Source organism: Sporothrix brasiliensis, assembly GCF_000820605.1.
Source record: "Sporothrix brasiliensis 5110 chromosome Unknown Cont20, whole genome shotgun sequence".
In the NCBI taxonomy this organism is placed as follows: Eukaryota; Fungi; Ascomycota; class Sordariomycetes; order Ophiostomatales; family Ophiostomataceae; genus Sporothrix; species Sporothrix brasiliensis.
In genome coordinates this window covers 3,030,937-3,042,410 of record NW_024467139.1, presented here as the reverse complement: position 1 = coordinate 3,042,410, position 11,474 = coordinate 3,030,937, and the positions used below count along the sequence as shown (strand labels likewise).

Here is an 11,474-nt window from a genome sequence, read left to right as displayed (position 1 = left end):
GTCGTATTGTTTATCAATTTCAGGACAGTCTTGCGGTCTTTGGAAACAAAATCTATGAGCCGCCAGCAGCCCCTATATTTCCGTTCCTAATTCCTTGCCCAGTTGTATTATTACAGATTTGCCCATCACCAACTCGCTTGGCCGTCGAGGTGAGCCAAGACGGCGGACGACGGACGGGATGGGGCAGAGACAACACCATGCTGGTAAAAGGAAGCACCTGATTCGCGAGAGGAGAAAAGTTTCCGAACGCCGACGCAGGAAGACAGGTCCGTACGAGGCCATTGCCAGTTCGCTGTGCAGATGCGGGTGAGCAAGCAAAGCCAAGACCAGAGGGCACGCACCACTTTGTTTTAGCGAGACACGCGTGTCGATTTAGTGCATCGAAAGACTGGGACTGGGAGACACAGAAATTGAAGCGGGCCCAACCAGAGCCAGTAGTTGGGACCGGAGGTGAGAGTGAGAAAATAGGGCATTTTGAGCAAGCGTCAAGCTACGGAGTCATAATGTAATTAAGGAATAATAATACGATAGGGCATACCTGTCAAAAAGCGTGGACGAACCTTGAAGACACAGAGAATTGGAATATAAAGAATGAGATCGAAAAGCAACGTAGATCATAACCAACGTCTCAGCTCCCAGGACCGGTTGTAAACATTCCTCTGGTCTCATACTTTCGAAGCTACATTCTCAAGCTTCTGGCTTGATGTTGGTGAATGAACACTGATAACTTTGAGTAAATCGGTGTTGAGAGTCTGTCCGTGTCTCCTGTGCATCCTGCCTGCCTATTTAGGCACCGCATTTTGGTGACTGCCGTCCACATCATCTCATCTCATCCACATCTTCATCCTCAGCAAACATGTGAAAAGTACAAAAGCCTTCGACGGCCTTGGCCTCACTGACCTCCTCTTTCTCCTCGTCTTTTCCATCCCCTTCCGAAAATATGCTCTCGTCGGGGTCCGTTTGGTGAATGTCCTCCACGTCGTTTCGCCTTGTCGTATCCATCGCACCTGCTTTCCCTCCCTGTCAGCTAGCCTCGGAAACAGCCACTTCCGGCGATGGGTGGAGCACTTGTGCACTGAGACTAGCCCAAAGGCGCTGAAGGAAGTATTTCAGAGCACTATCCGCCACGTGCAAAGAACGCGACAGCGTGGTGGCGGTCCGCTGTCAGGCTGTATCACGCCTGTGTGTCTGGCCATGAGCCACTGTCGAGCCCTACAGAAAGCACCGCACATCCACATCGACTCACAACACCCACAACTGCTATTATCTCGATGCCCGAACTGGCAGGTCGTTGGCTTGCATCTGCGACATGGAGCACTGCCAATTGCTTGGCAGCATCGTCGACGTGTGGAATGTCAGCATTGTCGGCCAAAGCGGACTATCTATTCCACCGGTCTCGCAGTGTGGGTTGCGCCGCGTTCTAGCGGTTGGCCCCGCCCACTCTTCAGGGTGACTTGGTCGCCGTTTATTAAAATTATCTTTCACGGCTCTCGGCTCACTTTAGCTTCCACTGTCAGACCTTACATACTCTGTGTGGTTCGGCTCCTTATCCGATCCGCAGATTCCTACACAGAATGTGCCAAATTGGAAAATGATTTTCGTCTATTTTTAATTCATAACTATGTACAACCTTACCGTACGGCTTAGAGCTTCCACCTGCCCCCATTTTGTTTTTCTACAGCGCCGCCCTACTCCTTGCCGCCCAGGTACCGGTACACAACCGAAAAGTCGCGACCTTTGCACGACTCGTCCTGCTCCGCGGCTTCGTACAGACCCCTTGCCGAGTCCGCCAGCGCCAGTTTTGCGCCCGCCTCCTCGGCCGCCGCAATCGCCAGCTTCAGATCCTTCTTCATGAGGCTGATGCCGAAGCCGCCCGCATAGTCCCGGTTGGCCGGCGCCGTCGGAACGACGCCTGCGACCGGGTTGTTGACCTCGGACGGCCAGCACTTGCCCGTGCTGACATTGATGACGCTCGCGAGCACCTTGGGATCGAGGCCCCACTGCACGCCCAGGTGCATGGCCTCGGCGGTGCCAATGTTGTTGATGGCCAGCAAATAGTTGTTGGCTAGCTTGGCGGACAGGCCGGCGCCCTGGTCGCCGCAGAGCAGCACGCGGCGGCCCATGTGCAGCAGCAGCGGCTCGACGGCGGGCACCAGGTGCTGGGGGCAGCCGAGCATGAACGTCAGGGTGCCGGCCGTGGCGCCGACGACGCCGCCCGACATGGGCGCATCGACAAAATCGCCGCCGGCGTGCTGGACGGTGGCGGCCACGGCGCGGGACGTCGAGGGGTCGATGGTGGAGCAGTCGACAAACACGGGCTTCTTCGACGGCGTGGACGCGGGGGCGAGGCCGCCGGCCAGGATCTCCTTGTAGACGCCCTTGACGTGCACGGGCTCCGGCAGAACCGTGACGACGTAGTCCTGCCGGTCGTTAGTGTGAAGGAACGGCGAGCGTAGCGAGAACACAAAACGAACGTAGACAAAGAGAGACCTCAGAGGATTGGCTTTCAAAGATTTAATAATCATCAGAGGGCCAGATCTGACACCAGCCCCAACTTAGATCATACAAACATACTCATCATCGGACCATGTGTAGGGGAACATATATATAGATACATATAAAACGAGATGGGAAAACGTACCGCATTCTTGGCCGCATCGGCGACGCTCGACACAACCTCCACGGCCGCGCCCGTCGCCGACACCTCGCTCGCCAGCTTCTGCACGGCCGCCTTGTTGATGTCAAACAACTGCACCGAGTCCGCCGGCGTCAGCTTGCTCTGCAGGTTCTTGGCCATCTGGTATCCCATCTGGCCGAGGCCGATGAAGCCGTACTGCTCGAGCCGTGCCGGCGACGAAGAAAACAGCCGCCGGGCCGCCGCCGTCGGATGCGCGAGACGCGCCTGGCGCAGTACACGCGTAGCCGGTCGCATTGTGCGTGTGGTGGTGAGGAGAGGCAGAGAAAGGAGGAATGTCGGTTGACTTTGTCACTTGGATGCTCCCAATCTCCAATGTAAAGAGGTAAGCAACAAAACAGACGAAAAAGGCCAGCACGAAGAAAAAATGGTTCAGACACTCGGTCCCTCGACAATGGAAAAGAAAATGGCAGCTGACAGCTGTCTCTGGTTCAGGAACAACAAAACAGCACGAGGTACCGTGAGGAACCCGGCCAAGAGGCGAGCTCATGGCCTGCGGGGAGACAAACGCTCCCCAGAAATGCGCACGACTGGTCCAGAAGGGTCAAATGTGGGCATAGAATATGGGGTTGGACGGCCTTGGGGGACTCCCGCAGAGCCACACAGCAGAAAGAGGAGGGGTACTGTTTTCCGAAAGCCGCAGATTGCCGAGTAGGCCGGTTTTTGAGCCACGCGCGGTTAGCCACCGACAGCGCCTTTGCGGCGCGTCCACTGACCCCAAGAGGCCTAAACCAAGGCACTGAACCGACCACGCCAGGTCCGGGGAAGGAGGCAATGGAAAGTTGACAAAGTCGGACAAAAATAAATATAATATAAAAAGAGCAGCGTCCCCGAGGATGCACTTGCCCTCGGGGAGCTCACGTTTCTTGTTTCAATCAGGAAGGCGCGACATTGTGAACAGAAGTGCTTTTGGTGACAAAAAGAAGGAAGGAACAGGAGAGAAGAAGACGTGCGAAATTTTCAACTTGAATGTCGAGTTTTGGCGCTCTGTCCATGTGCCTGTCCGCTCTCATTTCCCTTGCGTTTTTTACCCTGCAAACTCCCTAATTTATTCTGTGCGGACAGCTGTCCGCATTGGGTGTCGCTCCAGAAATGGGTCCGAGAGAGTCGCGTCTGAAAGCGGTGAAGAATGGCAGTTACGAACGCAACACTCAACTCGACGCTCGGGAGTTGAGAATCACGAAATTGTCGAGATCTGTGAAATAGGATGTAGTTGCCACGTTCGATTTTTGCGGCACATACATTTCTTCTGTTGCCATTCGACTTGCGGTGAACTAACTACAATCCACTATAGGTGTGATACGACATGCCTTGATATCCGTCTTGTTGCTTACTGTGTGAACTGCACAAACAGGCCAGGCCGACAAAGTGCATCACATATAGCTGCCAAGAGAGAGAGAGATACGCGTTTATAACGTGAAGAAAGTACAGTGATTCAAGCAGGCGCAAGTTGTGTCCATCGGACTGTTCCAAGTCGGCGGCAAACAAGCGCGAAAACTACTCAAAGGGGGGGTATGTCCAAGAAGAGAGAAACGAATCAATACAAAGGTAGTAAGGTTGCGGACGGGGGTAAAAAAACAATGAAAATGGTCAAAACATAAACGCAAAAACAAACTAAAGACACATCCAAAAACAACCGGGGTAGGGTGATACATGGAAAACAACGACACAACGGGGGATTTTGAGGTTGGTGGTGTGTACGCGGAGGGAGACAGGACCAGAGACGGAAAGCAGCTTCAGCTCCCAAGAAAGAAACCAAAACAGACGGGAGCGAATGAGATGAGGAGGAAAGGGGATCGGAACAACTACCAAAAAAAAAAAAACGACAGGGGAAATAAACAAAACGGCGCTTCTCCAACACGACCCCAAAACAAGGCCGACTATCCCTCCTTTCTCCAGTCTCGTTGTAGTGGATTAAGTAGTGTGTAAACACGTCTGTCTCTGGTCGCACAATGTCTTCCGTCCCGTTTCTCGTTCGTCTCGTCTTATAACATGCCCATGACATAGGGGATAAAAGCGCTATATGTGTTAGCAAGAGAAGATTTGCATCATCCATTCACAATGGCGGCATAAACGTACCCAACAGCAAGGGTCGCGCTGATGCCCAGCAGGGCCCGGTTGCGCACCCGCTCCTTGCGGATCTGCACGTCCGTCTTGATCTTCTTGGCCCGCGGCTGCTGCGTCGCCGCGCCCTCGCCGGCGTTCTCCTTGCCCGCCTCGCCGTCCTTGGTGATCTGCTCCTCGGCCTTGCGCTTGCCCTTCTTGGACGACGCGCCGGCAGCAGACGCAGCAGACGCAGCCGCCTCAGCCACGTCGTTGGCGGCCTCGGCCACCATCGCCTTGGCCTCGGCCAGCAGACGCGCCGAGTCCTCGGCCGACAGCGGCTGGCCAGCCAGGAGAACGTCGCCGTCCGAGCCGGCCGTGAAGACCTTGTCGGCGGCCACAGAGGCGTCCGACTTCTTCTTGGCGTGCTTCCTCTCCTTCTTCTCCTTCTTGGACTCCTTGGCGTCCTTGGCGTCCTTGACCACCTCCTCCTCCTCCACCGAGGGGAGGACGTCCTTGCCGTCGCCGTTCGTCAGGCCCGCAGACTGCGGCGCAGGGGTGCTCTCGGTGCTCGCAACCGACGTCTCCTGCGAGGCAGCCGCCGCAGCCGCCGCTGCCGCCGCCTTGGTGCTGCGCTTGCGCGGGCTGGCAATGGCGCGCTTGCTGGTGCCCGTGGCCGACTTGGTCGGGCTCACCGAGCGACGCGAGCGGGCGCTGCGCGGCAGCGAGGTCGGTGTTGGCGGCACCAGGGTCGGCGGGGTGGGCGCGAGGGCGAACTTGGGCGGCGGGACGATCTTCTTGGACGGGCTGCCGTCGGCGGCCGGCGGGCCGGACACGGGGATGTCGGCCGGATCGAGCAGGGCGCGGATCCAGGGCAGGATGTCGTAGTCGCCGGCCAGGGCCAGGGCGTCGACAGGTGGCACCCAGATGTTACCGGCGGTCTCTTCGGGGCTGGTGGTGGGCAGCGATTTGATATATCGACGCTCCTCCTCCTCCTCCTCGAGCTCCGCGTACGGGAACGTGGCGCGGAACATGCCGGTCGCGGACACGTAGCCGTCGCTGCTGCGGCGCATCAGAAAGTAGCTGTTCGGGCTGGGCTTGAAGATGCCCGAGACAATGCCCTTGGGCAGCGGCGCGCGCAGGTGCGCATAGTCGAACGCGGTGACACTGTTGCGCTCCGCGTTCGAGCTGGGCGACACGGCGACGAGGCGCGCAGAGAGCTAGGTCTGGCCGAGTCGGCGGCGCGAGACAAGTTCCTCGTCTGCAAAAAAAGGTCAGCGGGTTAGTCGAGGCGCGCTTCAAGAAAGACCATTCGTCGCGCTTTCCAAAGCGCTAAACACACAGGCGCCAGGCAATAACGGCGAATGCATGGGTGTGGCCCTCGACAGGACGCAACGAACGTGGACAATAGACGACAATGGACAATAGCAAGTATCAGGGAAATACGAACGCTCAGGAACCGACTCGGTCAGGAGGGCATTCTTCCGCTCGGGAAGACGTCTCTGTGAAGGGGCCATTGCGGATGTGGGTGTTGGTGCGACTTGCGGGTAGTGATGGTATCAGAGTGCGGGTGAGAGGCGGAGGCGGAGTCGCGACAGTGGACAGTTGGCCAGACGATATAGTGGGTTTAGCGGATGTGTTGGGCTGCGACGCGCCACAATCTCGTCAGGCTACACAAATCGATGCGATCGAATTTCGAGGACAAAATACGACGCGCTTTCGATGCAAGGAACCTCTCGGTCGAATCAAATTGGCTGTTCGTCCCGGCTGTCGCGGTCTCGGATTCGATTGTTTCCGGGGTGTGGCAAGGTAGAAAGCGACCTGTTCGATTGTGTCCCAAAAAGTGGTCAGCGCGTGCGCGACAAACAAAAGAAGCCAAAAAGCAAGGACCAAAACACAGAAATAAAACGGCACAGCACATATGCCATGCATTCGCGATTGTTGATATCACCGCGGACCATGCATACAATAGCAGAGCGCCTTAATCACCTTTTCGTTTGCGCCTCGATCGGACAGACGGTGTTGACGACAATAAATGGGATTGGTGAGTGAAAAGAAGGGGAGAGAGCTGAAAAGGCGCGTCGTCGCGACGACAAAGAAAAGCGGCGAGAAATGAAAGACAGGGGTGCGTTTAGGCGCTTTTTAGGCAGGAATGGGAGCAGATTAGGGAATGGTGGTGGTCGCGTGTGGGTTTTCAGGTGTTCCGGGGCGGGAACTTAGCGTCGTGGGTGGCCTAGGGAGTTACTTGATGAGATGTGCAATTAGGGTCTGTGTAGATAGTGCCAGTCTGCGGCGAACCAGCGTTGAAGCACTCAAAAGACGAAAGAGGAAGGGACAATACGGGCGAAATGAGGCTACGCAACGGCAGATTAGTGCTAAAAATGCGTGGGAACGTGCCAAAGTGCGGGAAATTACGACAAAGTCAGATACAGTGTGCATAGAAGTACGCGGAGGCGCCAAAAAGATGCTGCGCAAAAGGTGCGATACAGGTGGGCGCCTTAAGGGTATCTGGAACTGAGCGGTCTAGACACCTGAGACTTATTACGCGCTGGGCTCTTCTTGTTCACGGTCGGGGGTAAGCGTGACTGTGCCTACCAAGTACCCTAAAACGCCGTAGCGTGTGGAAAGAGCTGCACTGGCAAAATGCAAGAGACAGGGGCTGAAGGTCAAGAAGGCCAAGGAGGACTCGAGGGAATGACGCTCAGCGGACCCTGTGGGGTTATGTGCAAATAGGGACGCAGAAAAACGTGGGCGATGGCAGCCACTTTCAAAGTCTTCCGATTCGGCCACAGGGATGCCAGGTCGCCTGGTGAACCCCGGTTCAGGGCAGACTCAGGCACCCTAGGGAAATCTAGCGCACTGGCCCCGTGTTCGACATAGTCGCAGCCAAAATGGAGGGTGCCACAAACACTCAATTTGTTGGGGAGCGGCGGCCAGGCGAGCGGTGCGCGTCGGGCTAACGGCACGGCAGCCAGGTGGCCACAAACGGCAGGCACGTTGCTTGAGGAAGGAAGGCAGAGCCTCAAAAGTCGTGCTTCGATGGGACATTTGTTTCTCCTGTCAGAGATACTCTTAGCTGTGCATGTTTCCAGCCGGCATCCTGGCCATTGGATACAGCAGAGGCGATGAAACGGGTCTGGCACACTTGGTGGCGTGTTCGCTGAGATCGTCAAGTCCCGGCCAACCAGCTAAGATATCTTACCAGAGTTTGCTTTTACAGCGCCCATTGCCGAGTGGCAATAGAATATTACTCTGTAAAAAGGCGCCATAAGGCTGGCGTGTTCCAGAGAGCAACAGCCCAGAAGTCCCTGCCAAGCCCAATCAGCCAAGGTCCCTGAGGACCGCAAATTCGCAACACTGAGATGTAGAGTCGAACAGCACAGTCCGTACACCAGTCTGGTTCACCGCCAGGGCCGTTAGAGCATGCATGTCGCAATCGTGTACAGAATACACAGTAGTCCTAGAATTGGTGCAAGTCCCAGCACATCTACTGTGGATGGATACGAGGCTAATCCAGGGCAAGCGCGGCCCGCAAACGGTCACTCACCGCCTATGATCGAGCCCACCCCAGAAGGACCCCACCATTAACGAGCTCAAAAGGAGGCAAGGTCCAGTTCTAGAGTGCGCTGACGCAAAAGAGTACCCCTCATCCCAAGGAGAAAGTGGAGGAAAGAGCCAAGGAGCCAGTCAGGGGAAGGAGAAGGAACGGTCGAGCTCTCGTTGTTGGCTGTCGAATTGTTGATTTCCTTGTTTACAGGCCTCTTGGAAGGGAAAGAACGCCGAGGGCCACAGGACTACCAATGTACGTATCTTACGAGGACAGGACTAGACTACTACTAATGGACCCCGTTTGCCCACCGACATCTTGAACCTCGTCTCTGTTGACGGACTTGCTTCATCTTCTCTCCTCTTTCTACCCACAAACCTGCGAAGCCCATCGAACGACCACGACCGACGACCGAAGACCACTCGTCCTCCAGTTACTCCTCCCCCGTCACCGAAATCCATCCAACTACTTCTACTTCCGCGTCTCCCCTCCTTCCACACAATGGCCACACAGCAGCACGACGACGACCTCCACGAGGGCACGCCCGGCTACAAGCTGTCCCAGCCGAAGCAGAGCCTGGCGACTTACCAGCAAATGGGTACGTACGGAATGTGCTGGGTTTGACGTCAGGGAGGTGGTGATCTATGAGCAGTGAATGAACTGCCTGTTCCGGCGAGCTCGGCGACCCTCAATGCCGTGCGACGAAGCAGGAGAAGGGGCATACCGAGCACCAACAGCAAGGATGCCCACTCCGCTGCGGCCTCACTGTCTCCCGTCACCAGCCCTGCTGCCAGCGGCTCGACATGCATCCGTCAAGACGAGCTCTACAGAAAGCACAAAGACTGCACATGCTGACTATTCCCCCCCAGATGCCGGCGACGAATCCTTGCAGCGCTACAAGGAGTCCCTCGGCCTCGGCGGCGGCAAGGACCTGAGCGACCCGTCGGATGCCCGCGTCTGCATCATCCAGAGCCTGACGCTCGAGTCGCCCGGCCGCGAGCCCGTGACGATCGACCTGAGCGTGCCCGGCTCGGAGGCCACGCTCAAGGACCACCCGTTCACCATCAAGGAGGGCTCGCGGTTCACCATGGTGGCGACGTTCAAGGTGCAGCACGAGGTGCTGAGCGGCCTGCGCTACGTGCAGGTGGTGAAGCGCAAGGGCGTGCGCGTGGGCAAGGACAGCGAGATGCTGGGCAGCTACGCGCCCAACACGGACAAGCAGCCGCTGTACACGAAGCGCTTCCAGGAGGACGAGGCACCGAGCGGCATGCTGGCGCGCGGCCACTACGTCGCGTCGTCGAGCTTTGTGGACGACGACAAGAAGACGCACCTGGCGTTTGAGTGGAGCTTTGACATTGCCAAGGACTGGTAGACACCTCCGCCGGCGGTGGGGGTATTGAGCACTCCTCGCCTGGTCCACGGCCAGGCCAAGGCCACGGACAACATATACGAAAACACGATTTAACGACTTTTGCGTTGGTTACAAGGGAACGAGAGGGGGAAGACGGTGGCGCGCCATAACGTACAGAAAGCAGGACGAAGCGAAGACAACTGATTGTATATGTCTTCCAATCTTACCATTCATAGCAATACAAATCAATTTTGATATCCATCACCGTTGAGCGTAGGGCGTGGATATTGCCTCGTACGAATACTCGAAAATAGACACGTCATATTGGGAAGAATATCATACAGGCCTGTGGATGCAGAACTATGGTGAAAATGAGTGAAAAAGAAAAGCACGAAACAATGACCGGACATGACAAAACGTGCAGCGTGGGATATAAAACACAAAAGGAAAGGGGGTGTAGGGCGGGGGCTATAAAAAGTAGTCGGGCAGCGCGCCGGCGTCGCCCACCTTGTCGGCGTTGCCGTTGGTCTGCTGCAGGTCCTTGTGCAGGTCGTTCTCGGGAGCCGCCGCAAACACGTTGAAGAACCGCTCGCCCGTGTCGCTGACCTCGAGCACGCTCGCCATGTTGCCGCACCGGTAGCAGTAGTTGGGCGCGCTCCACACGGTGCTCAGCCGGTCGTCGTAGAGCACCTGGTAGCCCTCCTGGCACAGCTGGTGCGCGCGCAGAATGTGCGACATGCCGTTGACGGCCAGAAACTTCTTGACGACCTGGGCGCCAAAGGTGTACCCGGCGCCGCGGGGGCTCAGCGAGAACTCGTCGCGGTCGGGGTCCGGGTCGGACCAGACCAGGTCGGCCATGGGGCCCTCGTGGGGGATCTCGCGGAAGCGGTCGATGATCTTGATCTGGTCAATGGAGTGGATGGACGGCGAGAGGCCGCCGTGCACGCAAAAGATTTGGTCGTTGATGACGACGCTGAGGGTCAGAAAGTCAAACATGTCGGTAAAGTAGTGCCAGACGCTGGCGTTGCCGTACTTGCGCGCGCACTCGGTGTAGAACCCGTACGACTGCGTGACGCCGCGCGACTCGTGGTTGCCGCGGATCAGGTGCACGCGGTTAGGGTAGCGCAGCTTGAGGCACACGAGCAGCGAGATGGTCTCGACGCTGAACATGCCGCGGTCGACGTAGTCGCCCAGGAACAAATAGTTGGTGTCCGGGCAGTAGCCGCCGATGCGGAAGATCTCAATGAGATCGTAAAACTGCCCGTGGATGTCGCCGACGACGGTGACTGGGGCCCGCACGTGCACGACGTTGCTCTCGCGCATGAGCAGCTCCTTGGTCTTGGCGCAGATGGCCTCGATGAGCGACTCGGCGAGCAGCTCGCGCTTGTAGAGGCGCTCGATGCACTCGTCGAGGTCGACGGAGGCTGTGACGGGAGGGTCAGCACTCTCTGATTTCGGTCCATCGGTCAGCACGCTCTCCTCGGTGATACACACCCGGTAGTCCCGGCATCTTGTCTGTCTATATGCCTCTGATGTTTCTCTGATGTCTCTCTGATATTCTAGTATATCCTTCCTCGGTCGACGTGCTTGGTGATCAGCAGGCACTTGTGCTGCCGTCGCGGCTGCTCTCGCTCTCGTTCTCGCTCGCGCGTCTGCTACTCCCGGCAGGGGACGACGTCTCTGTTGTCGGGGCCCGTCGAAGAACCCACATATTTCGGGTCCGGCCAGAAGATGGAGAGCGGAAGACGCGGGTTCAGGTGCCAGTCGTGATCAGCAGCTATGTGGCTTTGTGAGGAGGCGGCCGTTGGGAGAGGAAGAGAATCGTTTTTGTTGGTGAC

General features: G+C 57.0%; 4 protein-coding genes across 4 annotated transcripts; 1 reads left to right on the top strand and 3 right to left on the bottom strand.

Moving 5' to 3' along the window:
• Window positions 1-1,688: 1,688 nt before the first annotated feature.
• SPBR_07375 (3-hydroxyisobutyrate dehydrogenase) lies at window positions 1,689-2,932 on the bottom strand (the record flags this gene model as incomplete). Its single annotated transcript, XM_040765629.1, has 2 exons — window positions 1,689-2,420; window positions 2,642-2,932. 2 exons carry the CDS (start codon window positions 2,930-2,932, stop codon window positions 1,689-1,691), a joined length of 1,023 nt encoding a protein of 340 aa, XP_040616827.1.
• Window positions 2,933-4,680: 1,748 nt separating this feature from the next.
• Window positions 4,681-6,255, bottom strand: SPBR_07123 (apses transcription factor; the record flags this gene model as incomplete). The annotated part of the gene is made up of 3 exons (XM_040765377.1): window positions 4,681-4,714; window positions 4,775-5,958; window positions 6,199-6,255. 3 exons carry the CDS (start codon window positions 6,253-6,255, stop codon window positions 4,681-4,683), a joined length of 1,275 nt encoding a protein of 424 aa, XP_040616826.1.
• A 2,531-nt stretch (window positions 6,256-8,786) lies between these two features.
• Window positions 8,787-9,657, top strand: SPBR_07707 (Rho GDP-dissociation inhibitor; the record flags this gene model as incomplete). The annotated part of the gene is made up of 2 exons (XM_040765961.1): window positions 8,787-8,883; window positions 9,155-9,657. The coding sequence occupies 2 exons, from the start codon at window positions 8,787-8,789 to the stop codon at window positions 9,655-9,657; spliced, it is 600 nt and encodes a 199-aa protein (XP_040616825.1).
• A 447-nt stretch (window positions 9,658-10,104) lies between these two features.
• SPBR_07563 (protein phosphatase) lies at window positions 10,105-11,146 on the bottom strand (the record flags this gene model as incomplete). Its single annotated transcript, XM_040765817.1, has 2 exons — window positions 10,105-11,060; window positions 11,131-11,146. The coding sequence occupies 2 exons, from the start codon at window positions 11,144-11,146 to the stop codon at window positions 10,105-10,107; spliced, it is 972 nt and encodes a 323-aa protein (XP_040616824.1).
• Window positions 11,147-11,474: the final 328 nt, after the last annotated feature.